At 34.2% G+C, this 23687-nt stretch overlaps 1 protein-coding gene across 3 annotated transcripts; it reads right to left on the bottom strand.

The window, feature by feature from the left end:
- Positions 1–2732: 2732 nt before the first annotated feature.
- LOC121878412 (zinc finger protein ubi-d4-like) lies at positions 2733–23443 on the bottom strand. 3 transcript variants are annotated; one of them, XM_042384636.1, is made up of 11 exons: positions 23301–23443; positions 22178–22287; positions 21270–21406; positions 20937–21047; positions 19980–20129; positions 16227–16286; positions 15172–15274; positions 11758–11937; positions 5937–6149; positions 5124–5236; positions 2734–3936 (listed from the first exon to the last, which is right to left on the bottom strand). In XM_042384636.1, exons 1-11 carry the CDS (start codon positions 23348–23350, stop codon positions 3808–3810), a joined length of 1356 nt encoding a protein of 451 aa, XP_042240570.1. In that variant the 5' UTR covers positions 23351–23443; the 3' UTR covers positions 2734–3807. The 3 variants fall into 3 exon arrangements, with proteins under 3 accessions (XP_042240571.1, XP_042240570.1, XP_042240572.1); XM_042384637.1 differs by lacking the exon at positions 16227–16286 and having other exon boundaries at positions 2733–3936; XM_042384638.1 differs by lacking the exon at positions 11758–11937.
- Between the last annotated feature and the right edge of the window lie 244 nt (positions 23444–23687).

Below are 23687 nucleotides of genomic sequence, written 5' to 3' on the forward strand. Positions count from 1 at the left end.
ACATCAGTGACTTTTGATGGTAAAAAAATATGTCCTGTCAAAGAAATATCTGTCATTAATACAAACGAGCAATGCATATATGGAAATAAATTCTGGAAGAACCATTGCTGCTGGTACGGTATACAAATATTTTCACAACAACATGTGGCCTGAAGCCAACGGTAGCAAAGGATGAAGGTCATAGTTCAAAGATACACGGACAACCACTGAAGGCCTCGGTAGCAACTCGCACCAAGACTTCCATTATCCAGAAGAGGGCAAACCAGATATGGCATTACCCTTGACATGTCTTGATATTAATGCTATTACAGATCTGCACTAACATAAACCATGATATGAGCATAAACATCAACATCTGATATCCTGGATACTCTATTTCTGGCTAACTGGGTCATGAAGTATTGAGGCATTGATATAACTAGGATTTCTAGAAACTGCAAAGAGGAATATATACAGCTCAGTAATGCATGTTTTCATATATAGCTTATATTACAGACTATATTTGTGCCTCTGGTATCACACTAAAATATTTTGTATTCTTGATTAGTAAAGAGCTATTAAATAAAGGCATTGTATTACAGAAATATATTGCAATTTCAAGTATTAGAAGATGTGCTAAAACCAAGAGGGTTTTAGTCCCATAGCTACCACATACCCCACAAAAAGTAAAAAATAGTTATGGAAAGTTTATATAATATACTGTATTCCCAATCAAAGTAATGGACTAATATTCTCAATCCAAAACTGTCTGCTATTGGTGAAATCCTATATTTTATTTTGTCAACTTTAAATCAAAACATTAAAAAGTTTAGGAACACTTTAACCCTGGAGAATTTCATGTGGGACAATGTGTGGTGAATTGATTAATATCTTACAGCTAAAACAGCAACACTTTGAAGGATGACAACAATGCCCAGCTTATCCTGCACTGTTCATTATATCCCATGTCAAGTCTGTCCATGTTCATAATTTCTAAATGAGAAAAGAAAAATATGTGAGAATAAGTATTTACAGTCACAGATTTAATGATACTTTACCATTCCCTAATCTAACAAGTCCGTGCCAAAAAATTAAAAAGGCTAACTTACCATTCATTTCGGTAAGTGTGTGTGTGTGTGTGTGTGTGTGTTGACTGGACCTTTCCCAACATCCAAGTTTTGTATTCAACTTTAAAGACACTGCATTTAGACTTTAATTTAGCTGTCATTGTTTGTATTACTGTTACTTGACTTAGCTGCTACAGTACAGTATTTATAATGTAAATAAATTCATGTGATGTCAAATACAGTAATGTAAACCAGAGAATAGTTTTTTTTAAAAATTACAATGAATATCAAAGACAGATACTGCTGCTGAACACTACTATATGCTCAACTACTCAAATATAATTACCCCCTTATGCTTTGTAATATGAGCTTTGTCCTTTCCCTGTTATTTCTCTTTAAGGATGTTCTGTCCTTAAAATGTTAAGATGAGTTTTTCACCATCCTTGTATTGAACTGCTTTAGTGTTGTCATGAAGAATCCAATGCTATACTGATGAATGAAAAAAATATATACAGTATATAAATTATAATGAATTTTCTCATGTGAAATGGCCTATAATTCTAGTAACTAGAAATATAACAAGCAGTTGGCAACTGCTTTATTGTGTCAGGCATACCAACATGCAGAACGCTTAGGCTTATGTTTTGGGCGCTGCAGTTGTTCCTTCTTCCTCTTAAAAAAAATAAAAATTATATATATATATATTTCGTGTAGATCCACAATGAAAACGTGGATAAGATAAATCTTGATAAAATCACACGGGAAAAGGGAAACAACGGAGCACCTTAGCTTTCGTCTTTATTCAAGACATCTTCAGAGGCAACTGAAGATGTCTTGAATAAAGACGAAAGCTAAGGTGCTCCGTTGTTTTCCTTTTCCCGTTTGATTTTATCAAGATATATATATATATATATATATATATATATATATATATATATATATATATATATATATATATATATATATATATATATATATATATATATATATATATATATATATATATATATATATATGTATATATGCATATGCCTTATGTAAATACTTTAATTATATAATTTTGGTCATTTACGTGGGAAGCGGGACGGGCAAGGTGCCCACAAGGTCGCCCAGTCATCAAAACATTACCGAGCTCTTCACCCGCCACCCACCACAGCAAGTCCAAGTCAGTGATAGTGATAGTGAGGATATGGACTTTGAGGGGTTTGACAAAGAGGCCCTGCAAGCCTCTGTGGTGGATAGTGATACAATTGATACAAGTGATACAGGTGAGGGCCAATAATCTGCCCTCTGCCTTGGAACCAACCCCCATCCCCGTGTGCCCACTCATCTTTTCTACTAACGCAAGTGTTAAAAAACCTAATATTATTGATATTTCTCTTAAATATTAATTGTGTGCATACCATCATAAAATTAAGATATTATTTTTACTACAACGTACGTATTGTGTCGGAAAAAGTGGAGTTTGGGAGTCGGCCCAGTCTCTATTTCAATTAATCCCATATGTTCTGTTATTTCGTTTACGCGTTTCTCGTTTTACACGGACCTCCAAGGGTTCAATTGACCACGTAAATGAAGACAATATACATACATATATATATATATATATATATATATATATATATATATATATATATATATATATATATATATATATATATATATATATATATATATATATATATATATATATATATATATATATCATCTCAAAGATGCATAGTTGCCTTGAAAAAAGTTCTCTCAGAGCATATATCCTGGTCTGGATACAGTAGGTTAATTAATACAGAGATGTAAATATGCATTATCAAGTGAATTATTTCACCTATCAAGAGCCTTCCTGTAAATGAAAAATAATAATAATAAAATTAGTCAGATACAGTATATGCTGCTGTATGAACACAATGCTGTGTTATATCACACTACTGAAACCCCTTATAAAATGGCTTTAAAAAGTTATACACTTCCTGAAGTTTATATGGTAGGCACAGTTTGAATTGGCCTTTCAATTTTTTGTCATTGTTACTAGTATACTCCATTATGTCATGTGTGCCACAATGTATTTGAGAAAACCATATGAAGAAAGGAGCACAATAATGTTCCATTGTACATACTGGCACAATGATAATTTTGTTATGTTACATGTGATCTTAATTCTACATTAAGATTCAAACATGGTGACCAGTATGGGTACAATAAACCATTCTATTCCTATGCTAAACATATAATAAAAATGGTCAACATCTGATGCTTCACCTTCAAAAGGCGGCAGAAATCAAGACAAGACACTATATCTACATTCTTATGGGACTGAATTAATTTATTAAATAGTCTTGTTACCAATATTCCCACATTCCCTGAGGAAATGACAACTAAGCATGAGACACAACCATTCTTCATTTCATTCATTCATATAGATGCATCATAACATACTACAACTTGTATCATTTCCCTTCAAAGCATATACAGCATAATGCTAAATTTTTTCTACTCCATCTGAGCCTTCAAACAAACTCTCTGTGGTATCAGAAAAAAAGTAAACATTACTGTACTTAATGCTCCTGCATTTCATACAATTTTCTCTTCAACATTTTCTCCTTTCATGAGCTTTATCTGCATTATGAACTGCACAGTACACTTTTCTTATTCCAATGTACAGCTAGAAATATTCAAACATATAGTCCATTTTATCTTGTTCCAAGTTCCTAACCTTTTCAAAGATGAATTTTCAGGAGATGTGATAATCTTGTCACCTCTAAACTTAATTAGTATGGAACTCTTGCAAGCACAAGTAGCAAGACCATTCTCCTTCAGGTGGTTCTGAGAGAGGTGGGTCAAGGCAGTACAAGTGGTATCCTCGGTCACAGTCATCACAGAACAATAGCTGATCCTGTTGAAGGTAAAAAGGAATATTTATACATTTGCTCACTTTAAATTAGCCAATTAAGCAATGTAAATGATTTATATATTTTAATATAATTACTTATACTGTATACACATGTATCATAAACCAAATATTTCTCTCTCACAGAAATAGATGTGTTGCCTACACCTGTGAGCTTATGAGTCACACAGCACATACACAATACATTCAGTCATAGTGTACGAGGCCTCCCTAGAAAGTCGCCTTATATGACATAGAGCATTAAAGCCAGCCATATTTAACTCCTGATGTACCTTCAAGGTGTATGAAACAGGTGTGTAGACTGACATTACTGCATAAACAAAAGAGTAAATAATGAGTTTCAAGTTGCACCTGGACAGTTTAGTTTGTGTTATATTATACTTACACAGTAAGTGAGAGTAAAGTGAGAGTGCCATTTCTATAACTACCAAACAGGGAGGTACTACTGCCTGGGAAGATATTGAAAGCATAATGTGTTGCCTAATGGTAGACCCTGCTGCCATATGGCACCAAAAAAATTGTGACCAAGTTCCATGGTTGCTGATCTGACTTTCTGCCTCATTTACACACAATTGCAGGGTCTCAATTGTTTCTCTTAATTTGACAACACAACATACATATATTGTTTCTCACTTGATCTTTTTTTCATTTTTGTATGTTTAATATTATTATTATTATTATTATTATTATTTTTATATTTATTACTATTATCATTATTATTTTAATTTTTTATACATTTTATTTATTATGAATTATTATTATTTATTACATTTTCGCCCCCCAGGCCCCGATGTGGGTCAGTGACCTGTGCCCGGGTGGGCTAATCCCAGTATAAAAAAAAAAAAAAAAATATTAACTTACAACAGATGCATTAATGTGTATATATTATAGGATTAATGTAGTCTTCTGCGCCAGAAGCACTGAATCATTTCTTTCTGGGCCTTTTTATTAATTGCCTTGAGGGCTGAATATGAAAATTACAAAATGTATATTACAATAATAATAATAATAAAAGCTACATTTATACTTTGTATTTATGAGTGGTACCCTCTTGACAGGTAAATTAGTGAAAGATGTGAGAATTTCTGTAATAACAATAATACTTGAGTAAAAAACTCTCCCCACTTTCCCTTTGGGGGTCTTAATAATAACAGTAATTAATGTATACTTACATCATTCTCTGATGTACCACAAAGCGTACATGTCTTACACTCAATACACTGCCAACGGTACTTCACGACACTCTTCATCATGTTAGATGTAAACTGAAGACATGTTGGGTGGCCTGGGGAGAAAGGAAGTCATTATATTGGTACAGTACATTTATTTAACTTTCACTAAGAGTCATAATCTATACAACATTTTTAACAAGCCAAACATCACAATACAGTGTGTAGTAAACCTCAATAATATCTAAGCTTTGACAGTCCACACAAATATATATTTCTCCTGTTATTTTACATTAATTCTTCTACTGTACGTGTGGTTGTTCCTGGGTATTTTTCATGCAGTTCATGTGTTACTTGGTGAGGGAAACCATTGCTGGTTGGTTAAGCTAAGTAATGTTGGACCAAAAAATCCTCATCCTCACATGGATGTTGCAGTAAATGCATCAGTGATTTTTGTTCTTCTACTTTTTCCTTTGCTGTGTTTTTAATAAATATATTTATGTACAGTATTTAGATTTATCCTACATATAGAAGTTCTCCTTTGAGTATGATTACGAACATTCTATACCTCAGCACAACCTAATTTTACGGATCAACACACCCTGCTGGTTGGCTCACCTAGCAATCTATGATACAATATAATGGAATGATGTACTAGGATAATATTCCCCATGAAAATGATGTATATATACAGTAATCAATTCAATATGGCATGAACACCCATAATCATGATATTATCAGTCGTGGACATTTTACTATTACAATTTAACCACTGATAAAATTAATAAATATAACCAAGCCTTCAATAATTCTCACCTGATCGTCCACAGTCAGCACATGACACAAGGTTCTCGGGGACTCCCGTTTTCTTATTTTCTGCCGAGTCACCCAAGCAGAAATCACAGTAGGGTGAAGCGGAGACCTTCTTCTTCCCCACACCCTTGTCGACTACTGCATCATTGGGAGTCGCAACTGCTGCAGGCATCGTGGACCCAGCGTTTGCCTGACCCACGGAGCATGAACGACGGCCTGAGGTGCGTCCTATGATGATTAGTTTGGGTGTAATAATGGATGTTTAGTAATAAGTCATATATGCAGTAACAGGAAGAGGCCAGAGATTCCATCTCCTCACTGAGTTAAGATAAAATAATAATACTTTTTATCACGGTCCATTAACTGAATTGTAATCTTTTAACCAAAAGGAAAGTAAAAAATTAATGAAAACAAAAACAAAAAAACACCCCAATGTACATTACTATATATAAAAGCAATTAATAAAAATATGCATGTGAGAACTAAGAGCAGGTTGGGAGTGCTTCTAGAAGAATAGAAATATAATATCTGTCTTACTATATAAAAATCAGGAAACAACCAAAAGTTCAATATTTTGAGGTACACTGTAGTTGATGTGAAGATGTGAAAACTAAGCACTGAACAGAAAACAGCTTTGCTCAGTAAACAAACTGATGATCTATCAGAGCAAAACCTGTACATACTAGTACAAGAGAGTGAGCTGTCTAGTGTGGATAAATTTATCAAGAAGATTAGCTCAGTCATTGGTAAGGCAGTCCAGTGATAGTGGTTCTGGCACAGTAAGTTCATAACACAGATGAGATACACTTCATTATGACTGTGAAGTGTAAGTAAGATAAAGATAGTGATACAACTAACTACAAGACAAGTATGTAACCTAATGTAAAATGAACCCCAAGGAAGAAAACAACAATAGTGAAAAAAAAAAAAGAATAAGGAAGTGATGAGGTGGGTTTAGGGTTTAAGAATTAAAGATGGAAGTATATAGAAATAAATAGAAGAGTGATGGATATAGTGAATGAGGAAGGTGTTGTATGATTTCTCCTAATCTGAATATGGGAAAAGCAAATTTTGACCAAGAAAGATATGCTAATGTCACAGCAAGACAGATAATTTTCTTAACATGCATGACCTTCATAGAAATTATATTTCCTCAGTTCAATATGAAACATTCAATGTGGTGCAAAAACTATAAACAAAACACAGAACATTAAAAAAAAAAAACATATTAATTATACATATATATAATCAGGACAAACTCATCTCAAGGATAGGATAAAGGTTTGAAAGTCTGATACTGCACTGTCATTCCAAATTATTTAGGTAATAAGTAGTCTTTACTAAATGCACTACTCAGCAGCTCTTCCATAAGCTCTACTTCTGCACCAGCAAAAGATTCGGTAACTACAGGTTTAAAAAAGTACATCTAATTCTATGATTCTAAAAAGTGAAGACATACCACTACAGTCTATCAAATAAATGTAAACTGCCTACCACTAAACTACAATGGTGTAATATTTACAACTACTGTACTGTCATAACATTGTCTAATTTTGCTGTACAATATATGTGCCATACAGTAGATCCCACCTAATCCTGGAGTTTCAATTCACAATTTGCTAATCCATGGCTCATTGAACTGTGATACAAAATGGGCATAAAGCACTCAAATCACACCTTCTACAGTACGATAAATTGGAAAATACCTCGATATTCAAGCTTTAAGTACAAATATATATTACACAAAATATGTTCTATAATGTTGTTATAAAGAGAACAATCCATGATAGTTCAGCTGTGTCAGTGTCACTTACATTGCCAACAGTAAAACTCCTGCCCCTTCATGTGCCATTAGGTCAATCTCTTTTTACCACTAATAATATACAACATTGTAGATACAGTACAACCTTATCTTTATCTTTTCTCCTAAGTTCTGTGTCGATGTGTCTTGTCAAATGAGAAACGAACATCAAAAATTAACACAATTAAGGTTCAATTTATTACACAGGATGGGCTTGTTGCTAGAAATTGATCAACCTGATTTCATTATGAGACATTACCACCCCACCCCTTGACCCTACACTGACTTGGATACTGCTAGTAACTTAACTTCACTCACATTTATATTTTTCCATTATCTTTCATCTTATTCTTGTGGTTTCTCCCCTTCTTTTTTCTCCATGACACAGAGAGAGAAAGATGCCACCCACAAGGTAATGAACTTCACCATTTTCCCCTGCCTCCCTCTTTTTTCTCTTCCTTATTCTCTTGGGTGGGAAGAAAAGGAAAAAGAAAAAGGAGGAGACAATCTGTCTCCATTCCATTAACCCCTCTATATCTCTCTCACACTTTTCCTTGATGAACTATTGTCTCAACCAAAGAAAAATATTCAACACAACACTTCTAACCTCCCTAAAGAAGAGCATCAGTAATCTTTCTTGTGGCTCAGAGAAGGCTGGGTGGATACAGGTGCCTGCTTTAGTTCTTATGCATTTATAATGTACCCATTGATATCCCCATTAGTTGGAACAATTGGTGCAGAGCTCTTCCAGTGATGAAAGGTAACAAGACGACTTTCTTAAGCCCAGAAAAAATTCCACATCCCGGGATTTTTTTTCCGGGTACTGTACTGTATACTGGGAAAAGTTTCAGGGAGTTTAAACTACCTGTATGCATCTGACACTGATAGACACTGTCACACATTCCCGAAGGTTTCTGGGCGCTGGGGAAAGTTTTCATAGTCTAAACTACACATTTCATCTTGAATCTAAACTACACATCTCATCATCTTATTTCCCATGGACTAAAACTCTCCCATTACTTTTAGACCACAGGTACAAATGAAAATATTTATGGCTAGCGAAAAAGTGCATAAACTTTTATTCACAGCATCTGTTCTAATAGTATTAGAGATGAATTTGGTACCACAATGATCCTCAATAAATTCTTTACAAGACTGTTCCAATAAACGATGCTTAAACAAAATATTTCAGCATGATATTATGATGGACACTCAATTCTTTTATGAAAAAACGTAAGAAATGTTGATAGCGGATTCAATATAACAGTTCTAATTAAGTAAGAAACACCCGTTTTTTATCAAAATAATTCTGAATAGTTTATCTAAAAGTTTGGTTATATAAATATTTTTTAAAAACCAAAATTCTATATATAGGCATGCAAGGCATGAATGGAACTGTGTGTCACAGTCAAGACCTTCTGATGCAATGTCAGGTCACCTATTTTGGGTGGGTGATTAGTGGGCCTCATGACCTGAAGATGTCTTGAATAAAGGTGAAAGCTAAGGTGCCCCAGTGTTTCCCACTTCCTGAATGTACAATACAGTATACATAACTGTAATCACTCTTTACATCTTAACACTGCTTTAACACTGTATTCTTGGCTGATTGTGTCTTGGCATAGTTATTTACAGTATTGCAAAACACAATCTGTATGCAAAAACAGCAGCTAGGGAGGGAAGAACATTCTACAATGGAAGCAGAATATGAACTAAGCTCAATTTTGTAAGCATATTTGTTTTAAAATTAAAATAAGTTCCAGGATACTGAATACTGTACTATCTTGTCCAATATAACTTCTCTTACAACTTGGTTTTATAATCTGATGGGTTTGCATCTATTTATGAACTTATCATTATTTGTATGTCTAGGACCTGAAGATGTCTAAAGGAGGTTTTATGTAGGTCAATCATGTTTTTAAACATGATACAAGTACAGTATATGAAAAAGAATGAGTGTTGTAAGTTTTTTCTTTTTCTGCATTACTTTGTTATGAAGACCTTGATGCACACCAATTACCCCAATATTTTAGAGAAAATAATATTGCCTGAAGTAACTTCTTCAAATTATTAAATAAAAACAATAATTTAAGTCTATAAATCAATAATTTGGTAGTACAAGTATTGCATTATATATATAAACAGAAACACTATTATAAATACAGTACTATTACCATTCTCATGGCACCACAAAGACTATTGTACAGTCTTGTTCAAGATTCTTCGAACACTGCCGGAGACAGCTGGCAACTCAAGGATGTTTTGTTTACAGCAGTATAATTATGAATGCTGTAAATGTAAAAGTGATCGGTGATTGGTTACTTAGTTCCCCGTTGCTTATTTTATTGGTTGGGCTTTATTGTTTCATACATATTATACTATGTACTATAGTAAGCAAATGGCCTTGAGTTGCCAGCTGTCTCCAGCAGTGTTCGAAGAATCTTGAACAAGACTGTACAAGATGCCAGATTGGTCAACAATTAATTTTCATACTGATAATGACCTGATAACTAATCCTAGCTGCATATTGAAGATTCATACCAAAAACACATCTTCCATATGGTACCTGGTCAAATGGGCTCCAGTCCTAATAAGTCCCAGGATACTCTAAGTTAATGGTTCTTACCTGTTACAAATAGGGTCCAGTCCTAATTATATGGTTTGGTTAGAGCCTATTATAAATGGGGTCCATTTGACTCAAAAGTTTCCAGAGTACAGTGCAGTACATGGTGCTCCAACACTCAGCTGAATAACTATTATTACAATGACTCACACATATACAATCATTCATACAATTTTCCCAAAAGTAACTTAAAATTGTATGACCACAGGCCTTCACCTAGGAAGTTTTTTCCTAAGATTTTTGTGCCTATGCACACTGCCCTCTTGATTTTTTTTTTTACTAAAATTAAGAGCATAAATAACAAGCTCACAAAAATAAAATTGTAATTCAGCCTGGTCATAAAGCTTGGTGTACTTAGGAAAAGGCAACACCATATTTGCAAGTATACATACAGGTACAATTAAATACACCTTTATCATGCTTATACAGTACATATATAAGAATAAAGAAAGAACTCTAAAATTGCTTTCTCAGGTATAGAAAACTGTGCAAAGGCAAATACAGTGTACAAATATTAAAAATAACAGTGCCATCTACACAATATATATATATATGTTATGCCTGGTCATAGCCGGAAGTCTATTTACTAATAAGAGTGTTTGTTTCTTTTGTCACCCTGTAACATAGGACAATGTAACTTACTTTCCTGTATGACAAAAATCTTCCTCATGTTCTAATTAGTAGGAAATTTAATTACAATAAGAATTTAAAGTTGTTCTTATTGATGAACTGTACAAACAATAAAATAGCCAAATTACTAAAGTATAAGAAAAACTAAGAATCAGTGCACAGCTTCCTTCCTGTGCCAGCAGCACCATGTTACTGTAGCAGGTGTTGAGGCAGAGCTGATACATAACAGCACAGAGATGACTCCAAAATACTGTACTCAGAGGTTTACCGTCTGTCAATGGGTGTACAAAAAAAAAAAAAAAAAAAAAAGTAAATACTGCATGCAAAACAATAATTAGTCCAAATATAGTAAAGCAATAGCAAAAGGTACAACAAGGGTTATTTACATAAATTAGTTCAATTAAATACAGTACTCTACAACAAATTAAAAAAGCTTAGTCAGGTTTAAGCAGGAGTCTGCTGCAACTTGATGGTCTAAAATTAACACAGCAAATACCCGTTCACTACAGCAAGGCTTTTATTACAGATGCAGCAGCAGGTACCCAAAGCATATTTTATTTTTACCAACAAAGACACTTTCTGCAGTTGCACTGAGTAAAGCAGATGCCACCACAATATTGACCAAGTTACAGGGAGGTGAGTAGTGTTGACACTTTAGGTACAAGAGAGTATACTGGAGGTACAAGGATCAAGGATTTGGAAATAATGGATCAATAGGGGAGTCCTGCAAAAATTTTCTATCCTACTCCAACCTGAATAAATATTGTTCTGACCCCACTGTGGGATAGCAGAGGCCTGAGCCTGGACTGGTAAGTAGTCTGGGGTGGGGTCGTTAGCCTGGATTTGCTCGTTAGCTCTAGCAGGGGCTTTAGCCTCCTCCTCCTTCTCCTCCTTATGCGAGTGTGCATAGTGGTAAGTTAGGCCAGGCCGCGTCTTGTACCGCATCCCACACACTGCAACACACCAGCAAACATGCCGCACACACTCCACACTTTCAGGTGAACTTCAATAATATAAGTTAGTAGTAATAAAACTTACCATACATCAACCACTCAGAGCAAATATAAATTATTCTCCATATAAACAAATAAAAAAATGCAAAAATGGATAACTTAAGCTTAATACTAAAAGAGAGAATTCTGAGTTATTGGACAAGACGGCACATATTAACACAAAATCCGGTACATTTTGAAAATTATAGCATCATCTGACAAAGTTTTTCATTAAGTGTAAAGGAAATCTTGACAGAGAACTCAATTAACCTAAATTAACTGACATCAAAGCTATTTAAATGAACATACATTAAGAAAGTAATATCTCTTCCTCTACATTTCTGTGAGTCAAGTTGGAAGTAATAAAAATGGAGTAAAGAGGCAAAAGTTAAAACCTTTGGCAGTGGACACCAACTATGATTCAACACAAACAATTGCATCGAGTAACAAAGTTACAATCGAAATTATATATAAGTATGAATTCTAGCAAAAATATAAAAAGCACTAACTGCAACAGTGCACAGCAGGAACTACATAAATTCTGTTGATAGAACAATAGCAGTAATTACAGCAACCACACGAGTTGTAGAAATTACAGTAGCCACAGGGAAAAACAACTGCATTGTCTACAGCTGGAAGATAGAAACTACACCAAACACAACAGGAACAGCAGCTGCATCATTTACACCACTGGGGGCAACCACAGGAGCTACAGCACGAGCAAAAAATTTAATAAGGCCAGCAACAGAGCCAGTAACAACAGTCACATCAGCAGTGCGAATTACAGTGGCTGCAGCAGCAACAACTGCAACATCTAAAGGAGCATTAATTGCAGCAGCTACAGTAGTATCAGCAACAAATGCAGAAACTACAGCAGCATCAGCAACAAATTCCAAGCTCCATTAGTAGTACCATCTGCAAAATTTAGAGCACAAGCCACAACTGCAGTAAGTACTGCATCACCTTCAACAAGAAAAAGTATTTCAGCTGCGACAGTATAAACTGTAGCAAATCTTACAAGAAAACAAATTACAGTAGCTATAACAGAAGTAACAACTGCAGCAGGAACAGCAATTGCAAAGTTAAAGCAAAGCACAGGTGCATAAGTAATGAGTACGTATAACAAAAGCACTTGCAGAAGCTAACCATGAACACCTATTATAGGGAGCTAAAGCAAAGGAAATATTTGCAAGAATATTAACATGAGCAGGCACAAAGATAGTATTGGTGTTATAACATGAACAACCACCGTCACCAACAGGTAATATTGGAGAAGGAATGGTTCAAGTTGCTGCTGTTGTACTAACAGCACAAATAGGAGAAACACATGGTGGAACTGTGTGATGCATATGATATGAAAGAATGCAATGATGCAAGGTGATTACAGTATAGACAGGTTTTAAAGGTCCACCAGCCATGGTACAAAGGTCAACAGAAAAGAGAACTGTTAAAAAAACACCATAAAACCCCAAATAAAAAAAATATGAGAAAGGGTGAAAAAAAAATCTCACCTTGAAAACCCATTTTAAGATTGAGCTTGGAAATAAGTGGCTTGAGTATAAGTATACACAAAGCCATTGGTTTGAAACCCAGGAGATCATAACATAATGGCCAAGATTAATATTAAAGCCTGTCAACCAAGGATATTAATGGTTTAATGGATTAAACTTTAATCCTTCAGAGGACCAATTAATTATGTCGCAATAACTATTCAGGTTCATTTTTTTTAGCTGACACTCACTAATCCAGTTCAAGTAAATATCAACTCCAGCAATACATGTAAGTAGGAGCATGGCCTCCTATTTCTCTAAAGCTCTGACCATGCATAGTACGTCAAGTGAAACAGCCAGTCAAAACAATTATGACGTGCATGGGAGTGGATGACAAAGGCTATTTGTACGTTTTTATCCTTCAAGTCAGTGATAAAGCAAGTCTATATAAGAGCAAATAAAGGGTGTGTAATAATATGCATCTTGGTGTGTACAGTACTCTTTGATTACCCCAGGAAGGAAGTAGCAACTCTGCTAGGAGGGCACTTGGAAACCCTACATACAATGTCTAGTTCTCACTCTGTAAAATTGGGTTGGCAATAGGAAGGTTTATCCAAATGTAAATCTTGCTTCAAATTTGCCTGATGGCAACTGGGATGTCGTGCCATCAAGCAGTCACGGCTAACACACACAAACATGGAAAATGGCCATAAAATGGTAATGAGGACAATGATGTTATCTAAAGATGAAGCTTCAAAGATTACCTCTGATCAGTTTCAGAGACACTTTATGATGTATCCAGAAATGAGCTCTTTATATCGATAGTCAAAGACAACTTCCAAGAGATTCACGTTTCATTAAGCAAAATTTCAACAAGTAAATTAGCGCTTGTTGTAATACTTGTATATTGTTTAGTAAATTATTTTCTGTGTTACATATGAAAAACATTTTGTTTATGTTAGCCAATTTTATTAATGCATCAAAAAACTAAATATGATTTAATTTAAAACTGAATAAGCTTTATGTAACTGAGAATTTGATACTTTCACAAAATTACAGAAAATAGAAAGCACCTCACAAATGCAAGTAAGAAAGTGCACTAGCCACATTACTTACAGCAGGTGTCTAGGTGAACTTCACATTACATTGAATTCATTATGTTTAAAAGTACTCTACTGTCCTCAATGTTTTTAGATTAACAATACATTGTACTGTATTTGTTCTGGTGATAAACTTGTCCTCCAGACAATGGGTTATATAATAATCCCTAAAAAGTTATTTCCACAATACAAGCTCAGAGCAGCACATAACACTGTAACATAAGCTGATTAACTAAAACACAGATATCAATTAATGGGAAAATAATGGAAGCAAAATAATTTACAGTAAACTGAAAACAAGAAATTAAGAAAATATCGTACACCAAAAATATCTTCTGTATTATGAAAACATGCAGCAGTGGATGCATAATATTGTACTGGACTTAAAAAAAAATTATACTTGCATTTTGACTGGCAAAAAATAAAAATAAAATAATTATCAACAAAAATCTTTAAATTCTGGACAAACCACTGTGCAAGGCAGCAAGCAAATGAAAATGATAAAGTACTGCACATAATTAATTATTGTACATTGATGAAATGGCATCAATAAATGAACTCTTTATTAAACTTGTTCAAGGCAACTGAAAGTGACATAATCTTACGTTCACAACCATACGGTTTGTTATTGGGGTCGTCATCATCCTTTTTGGCATTCTTTGGAGTTTTAGAAGGTGTTTTGGGTGCTGATTTTTTCTTGCTACCACGCTGGAAATATTTTGGGGAAGGTTTATCATAACGTCTGAACAATTATTTCTAATTTTAACCAACTTAAACTTCTAACAGGATTTTCTACATTGCATTTCTAACAATCAAAATGAACTTCTATTGATTACAGTAAGGTAGCATATTTGTTTTAAGTATTATATAGAGCATTTATACTAATTTCTTATATTGCTCAGCTATGTGTATCCATCTCTTTCTGAAGAGCACCATTTTTTCACAAATAAAATAAGCTAGGTCAGGAAAAAAATTACCCTAGGTATTCAGGCAATACTGTACATCCTAAAAGGCATTACAATACTATATATGAGGGAGAGGACTTATTTATTAAGACATATTCCCACATACAAAGAAGAAAACAATAAGTACAGGCAATATTCTATGTAATAATAATGTTTATTGTTTACTTTATGAGACTGATGAAGGTCTCCAAGTTCAGTAAACAGGTTAGGTTAGGTTCAATTACACTACAGTATACAAGCCTTCTGTTGCTACACATTATACTGATCTGCATGCAAGGCATTAAAACAATTTAAAACATACACATTTGTCATTTATCAAAGTCTACAATGGTTCTTCATTTTCAATTCACTAAACATTACAAACTATGTTCTATACTTCAGTTTCATCTATTTCAGGTCAACTAATCCCTATACAGACAGACAGACAGACAGACACACACATCTACTGTACGTATATGAATTTAATAGTCTCTGTGCACTTCATAATTTCAGAATACCTCTCCTATTAAATATACCTGATATATTTTAAGAAAATTTATTTTGCAGTTATTCATTAACAAGGAAAATGTTCAGTACAAAATTGAGATAAACAAAATACCAACATCATTTTGTAGTCCTAATAATCTTAAGAAAAACAAACTGCCTAAAAATGAAAAGTTTGTTCACTATTACACATTGAAAAGTGAAAAACTTACCTGTGCATTATTCTCGGATGTCTTCTTTTTGGTGGCTTTCTTAGGTATTCCACCAGCAGCCTCATTGTGGGCATAAACAAAGGAGTTCACTATAGTGAGAAGGAAAGGTTGGCAAGCATTTTACAATATACCTGAAGGTGGTGCGTACTTCAAATACTTCCTACTGAAGAGTTAGAGTACCTTCAACACCTGTTCCAAAGCAAGAACCAGCCCTCTCCATACAAATATAATGCTAAGGTCAATCAAAGAATAAAAATTGACTGAATCATTTGCAGTGTGAGTTCAAACTGCCTCTGACAGTGTAAAGAGGTAAGCATGTGATAACTGCAACAATGCACTGTGATGATAAAAACATTATATCATATGCTCAAAAACTGTATTGTAATTTATGCTTAGGAATGGTAATGTACAGTAACTGAATGGTAGATAATTTATTAAATAACCTTGTTATTTATTATTAAAGCTTATAAGACAAATTACTCAATTGATTAAAGAAAATTAAGAAAAAGGCAATCTTTATAATATGATACGAAGGTAAGTTCAAACTTTGGTCATAATCAATGACTAACAGTAAGGTGATACACAAACAGCAGAGTGTACAGTACAGTACTGGAAATATAGACTTGCATTCTGGAGATTTACTGAAAACAATCAATAAATTTATATGCTCAACACATCCACTTATTGTTGTCCTCACTTTATATTATCATTGATGATGTGGATATAACTTGTTAAGAAAAAAGTGATACCAGGTTCACCATCCTGTACATGAAGTGAGGAAGCAAATTAAGATGATACTGAGTATATATGTACACTAAAAATATAAGAGTACTATTTTAATGAAAAAGATATACTGTACAGTATATGTATACTGAAGGTTAGAGTTAAACAAATGATACATAATTAATAAATCTATTCAATAGTTGGAAGAAAGAAACTGTGCAACCCAAAATACTCTACAGCTAAAAAAGAAAACACAATACAGTATGTGAAAATTATTGTAAATCTAGAAAAAAATTATAATGCCCTTAACCACATGTTCAATATTTACAAATGTAAAGTACAGGACTACATGGAAGAAGGCAAGGCAAGCTTATCTATGTAAGTTAGCATCGGCATCATGCTCATCGAGATGCAGATAACATTAGTGGGTAACAATGAATTTCTTATTACTGTATTGCATCACATCATAAATTCCAAAGCTAAGCGCTATATGGTATTAAAGTAAATGATAAAAAAACAACTAATATAATTTGTAACAATTAATCTGATGCAATCTAAAATAATGAAGAAGATTATAAGCAGTAACTCCCAAAAGTTCTAAACAAACTTAAGAGGCTGCGGACTATTAGTTGATTCATAAGGTCTCAAGATATGGCTCATTAAAGTTTTGGTAAAAAACATATTAACTTAATTTCTCTCTTACATATGTTGTCCCTCATTGTTTGGCAGTCACCTATACTTTCTCCCATCCTAACAATCCTCAATACACCCCTCTTCACGAAAGGGTCCCAAGAATTTGGAGTTTAAGAAGCTTCTACCCCATTCTTTTCTTCTGTGCTCCCTCACCCAGTGTACTACTATTGTCCAATGTAGTGTACGGACCTGTAACACTCACATCTAGTGTGTGTGGACTTGTCACTATAGTTGACTAAGCAACCTTCTAGTGCATCTGCTAACCCCTCTACTTGTTCATTGATGAAACAAATGATGACGGTTTAAACATTAGAAACAAAATTAGAAGTATTAAGGTGTGGTGAAGCAGGTGAGGCTGTGTCAGCACTTGGTCAAGAGTTTAACCTTTGGGAAAGCATGTGCCACCAAGAATAATACAGATAAAACATGGAGCTCAAAGGTCCATTCAATCACCACTTTTCATTAAATACAGGTGCTCCTCGACTTACGACCTACTCGACTTACGACCACCCGGACATGCGGCCGCCGCAGTCATACCAAATTTTTTTCAAATTACATATTTTCGAGTCCCGACGTTAGTGATTGCGCTGTGTACTGACAAAATTTTCGTTTATAATTCCCTTTAAAATGGCTGGCAAGCTTAAAAGTGAGAGTTTTATGGTGCTGAGAAGAAAAAGAGACACCCATTTTAGATTTTCTATGTATTATTTTCGCATTTTCGACTTACGACCAATTCGACTTACAACCTGGATTTGGGTCCCTAACCCTGTCGTAAGTCGGGGACTGCCTGTATATGAAAGGGTACACAGAGTGGGGATCTGCTGTAATGGTTGGCAAACTTGAGTGGTACAGTACTATTGTAGATAAATATATCCTATCTACTACATTTTATGTATAACTAGTTTCTAAATTCTTAACTTTTCTCAATACAATCCAATGAAAAATTATCCCTGAACTTTTCAACTCCTGAAAAATCCGAATGACCACCTCAAAATTTGTTAAAAATTGTCTTTTACTAAATTGATATGAATAATGTATACAAAGCAGTTAGCTACTGGCTACACTATCTGAAACAGTTAAAAAAAGGGGGGGGGGGGAAGGCTATACAAGCAGGTACAATAAGCTTTTTCATTTATGCAGAGGGCGAGAAATTAAGCATAAGCAGAAAAAGAAAACTAATTCTTAAAGTACACTGACACCAAGTATTGACAGGGATGTAAAATTCAGCTAGTATTGTATGTCAACTAGTATCAGCCTTCATACAATTATTTACCTCTCTATCCTTCCCTTATTTTGTCTCTACTGTAAGTTTCCCTTTAAGTACGGTATTTAGCTTAATATGCGATAATAAATGCCCTTTTAAAATGTTTTATTCCTTATAAGTTGTTAAATGCAGTTCTGTTAGGCACTTAGCAATGTCTTCTTCCGTACATTCAAAGTTCAAAACCACCCAAGAAATGATTTCTCATATTACGACAACTGCCTCAAAGGTTTCTCTCCAGAACATGTAACACCCTTTAACATGCCCAGTCTCTAACATGAACTTATACACTTTTAATTAATATTATAAACTGCTTCAAAATCTCTGAGAAAAAAGTCACACCAGGGAATAAAAATTTTGAGACTGTGTAGGGGCTCTGTTACTTTAAATTATAATCTTTGAAGAAGGCACTGAGAAACTCAAAAGTATGAAAACTAAAACTTCATATGTCTATGAAAAGCAATGTACAGTATGCCGATCTTAATGACTGTTTTCTGTGAGGCTTCGAGTATCAGCTGTACCCCACGTAGCAGTAAATGAAGTAAGGGTAGTACTGTATATCAATAAATGAATAAATAAATATGTATATATCAGCATACAGTAAGTAGACTAACATATACCCTACGTAGATAGGTCATAGTACTGTAGCTTCAAAGTTAAACTCTGCACCAATTAAGTTTGGCAAATGAAATGTGACAAGATAAGGAAAACATTCTGTTGTGTACTGTAATGACATTTTATGATTCCAAATTACGATGACCAAGAATTATGTTAACACTATGATGAGTCAATCTTGAGGCCTTACACTTAACTATGTGTTCATTTAAGAAGCTAGATTTTGTTTCCCACCATCATTATCATGGCACACAACTGCTGTACAATTTTACTACGATGCAAAGCTCTTATCAAATTACATGTTTTCAATTTCTGTATCAAATTTACAATAATACCTTACTCCTCCCAGTGTTTTGAAGTAAATCAGTATCAATTCCTTGCAGCTACAATAGAGTACTTGAATCTGGAGAACTTAAGGGACATTATAATCAAGAGCACAATACAAATAACTAGATACATACCTTAGGCTTTCTCCCAACTGCAGCCTTCTTTCGTTTGCTTCCTTTACGATTGTATGTTTCATCATCAAAATCTTCTTCTGATTCAAATTCATCATCCAATTCATCTTCAAAAGGCCCTTCCTCATAGAAGGTTGCCCATTGCTCTAGCGGCTGGAAGACCAAAATGTATAAACGTTTTTATAGCTATCGGTATTAAATCTCATTAAAGAGAGGCGAAAATGTAATAATATTAATAATTCATAGTAAATAAAATTTATAATAAAAAGTAAAATAAAATATTAATGGTAATAATAATAATAACACTGTGATAATAATAAATACAAAGAAATGGAAGAATGAAAAAAAATCAACAGTGAGAAACGCTATATGTATGTTGTTTTGTCATGTAATAGAAACAATTGAGACCCTACAATTGTGTGAAAATGAGGCAGAAAGTCAGATCAGCAACCTGGGACTTGGTCACAATCTTCGTGATGCCATATGGCAGCAGGGTCTACCATTAGACAACACATTATGCTGCCAATATCTTCCCAGGCGGTAGTACCTCCCTGTTCGGTGTAACAACGGATCTTTCATATAATTTCTTTTCAAAACATTCTCCTTGTTACAAATATTCTGAATACATACTTACATATACGTACACATCAATAATTAATAAGAAAATCATCTTGCTTTTCTGTAATGCTATCAAAATCATCATTTCCAACCATTTTCCATGCCTGCATTGATTACCCGATGGCAGCTCTCCAGGCTGCATGGTGTCTTGTGGTGCTTATTCTCAAAACCGTTTCTCACAACCTCTCCCCATTTTGTTCTTGGCCTACCACAAACTCCCCTCCCCACCACACTTATACAGTATAAGAATAATAACATAATAATAAAATAATAATACAGTATTAATCATACATTACTAATAATAATATTACAACAACTACTACTACTAATAATAATACCTACCCCCACTACCACTTTCTCTGGTTGATGGACAGGTTCTTCAACAGCTGCAACAATTGCAGCAGGATTTTCCACTGTAGTAATTGTATGTTCATCAGGGTCTGCTTTAGCTGCCTGAAACAAAATAAAAAACCCAAAACAATACAACCAAAAAGGTTTAGCTGTATGATATCAGCATTCAAGTTTACATTCTGTGGAAGAATCTTGAAAATATATCTGATCAAATGGTCTTTAACATTAACACTTTTGTGAACCTGGGGTGCCGCCCATCCCTTACCCCTTAAGGTGGATCCGGCATGGCAAGGAAATCTAATGAAAATAGGAACAGCAATTTACCTGCATAAGAGAACCTAAGTATGACCGTCTCTGTGATTTCCATCTTCTTGCTGGATATGTGTAGACCTGACCCTGCAGAATTCCTGGCATACGATGTTTGTCACTAACGAAGAGATGACAGTGTCGCTGTGCTACCCCTGCCATGAATGAAGCACACAAAGGTCATAAATAATGTTACACTCAAAGGCTTGCAAGAGTGAATAAATTATATATTTTCTCCCCAAAATCACTCTATGCCATTTATGCCCTACTCTCTGGCCATTTATACACACACTACTGCTCCCTGGATGCTCCTCCTTCACTTGCAGAGTAACCTTGACCCCATCCTTCTCGGTCCTATTCTCACCTACACCATCCGTCTCTGAATTAACTGTACACTTCCAATTCTCTTAATACTATATACTGTACAAGTATTCATGCCACCTGAGAAAATCCTGATCTGCTCTCTGCCTGATATGTATAGCATCAGGGGTGGTGTACTGTCCCTCTTATTCCACAAAAGTGAGGTTAGTAAGCCAACCTTCTTGTACCTGTATTCTGTTACCAAGAGGAAGAAAGAGCCAATAAAACTGGTGTGTCAGAACAGTATGGATGTACAGTAATTAGTGATAAGACTTGACTGTGGAAAAATTATTAGATCAAGAAAACTGTATGCCCTTGTTTTGAATGCAACAGGGATGAAAGGAAAAAAATTGGCAGCTTTTACATTGGTGTTTACCACTGATGTCAAAGTAGACAATTTTCTTGAAAATTTCCAAAGGCAATTTCCAATATCTAGGTAATCTGACTATCCAGATTGGGTCATATCCTGACCATTTTGGGGAGTAAAAGAGGATAAGATTGTATACTATTCATCATAAACAAGCAAATGCTTACCATACTGATTTAACCATATAAAATTAACATACCTGTCTGACCATCAATATATGGCTGTCGATATATCCTGTCCTTGCGGATTCTCACATTATATTTGGCAGAATTTTGCATAAGTTCCTTGTAACCAGTATCATTCACAAAACTGAAAGGCAAATGCATAAAAATATTAAATAATCTAATAAAAGTTTTATAAGTAATGAAGACAAAATGGCAAAGTTAAACGATAGCTTACATTAGGTCTATGAAATGGATGGATATGTTTTAATAAACAGGAATGAAAAGTTAGATAAAGAGACAAAGATATTAATCAAAATTATCATACAAGTTTACACTGATTCAATATGTACAGTATACAAAAAAAATTGTATACCATAGAGTACAGGTATACAATGCATATAACAGGACAGGTATACAAACAATGATGTAACTTTTATACATAAAAATCACACATGTGGCCAAAACAGTACAAAGTATAGAAAACATCTCGTCCCAGCAACAAGACATGATTATCTTAGAAGTATTTTTTATGCTCTAGGCACTGGTGATAGTCGTTTTTGTACAGATGCTTTGATTTTGAGTTGTGGCCCTTTTCTCCTCCTTCAATATTAATACTTGAAAGAAATCATTGTCGTTGCTAGTGTTGGGGTAATATCTCCATAAATATGCATTTTCCATTTAAATAAAGGTTATAGCCATTTATAACAAGGAAAAAAATACCTACAACTTTTTTTTCCTAGTAATCTATTTACCGTATTTACCAAAAATATGGCAACATTTGAGAACTTCAATGAGCATTACTTTGACTATAGTGGATATATTTTGTATATATCAAACACAATATTGCTTGCTTGGTTTTAACACTACCAGACGATGCTCTTTTATTGTCATTGATATTTCTAAACAGGTAAATAACCTACGATATACAAATGCTTAAAAGTACATACTATATAATCCGTACGTACCAGTATTTGCCTAACTGTGTACACACATGTTCATAAGTCTTACCCTGATTTTTGATCCTGTGGACTTTTTTTTAATAACTCTTTACTTCAGGAAATGCTCCACATTATTGTAGAAGCTGCTGCCTTAGATCATCCCACACTATGGCACACAGACTCCCTAAGTACACCATAACCACATGAACAATTTACTTACTTTAATATCTTTTCCAATGCTGAATTCTCAACTGTTGCAACGGCCATCATAATTGCCTTCTTCAAGTGACTAGTTCAAGTAATAAAGTAAATAAGAGACATAAGTCAACACCTGCACCACATCTCTTGTTTACCCTCCCAGCCGCTGACGCTCACACACTCGTTCATCATTAACTCAAATATAACATCTTCTTACTCAACTATATATCCAGTCTTATAATTATGCGAGAAATCAAACTATAATTTTTAATAATTATTTATATAATTTTTTTACGAATAATATTAAGTATTAGCAATGTTTTATTACACGTTAGTCAGTTTGATACCATGGATATGTATATATTGGTATTTTACTTTGTGAGATATAAATATTATTCTGAATTTTGTA

Source organism: Homarus americanus, unplaced genomic scaffold, assembly GCF_018991925.1.
Source record: "Homarus americanus isolate GMGI-L3 unplaced genomic scaffold, GMGI_Hamer_2.0 scaffold41027, whole genome shotgun sequence".
In the NCBI taxonomy this organism is placed as follows: Eukaryota; Metazoa; Arthropoda; class Malacostraca; order Decapoda; family Nephropidae; genus Homarus; species Homarus americanus.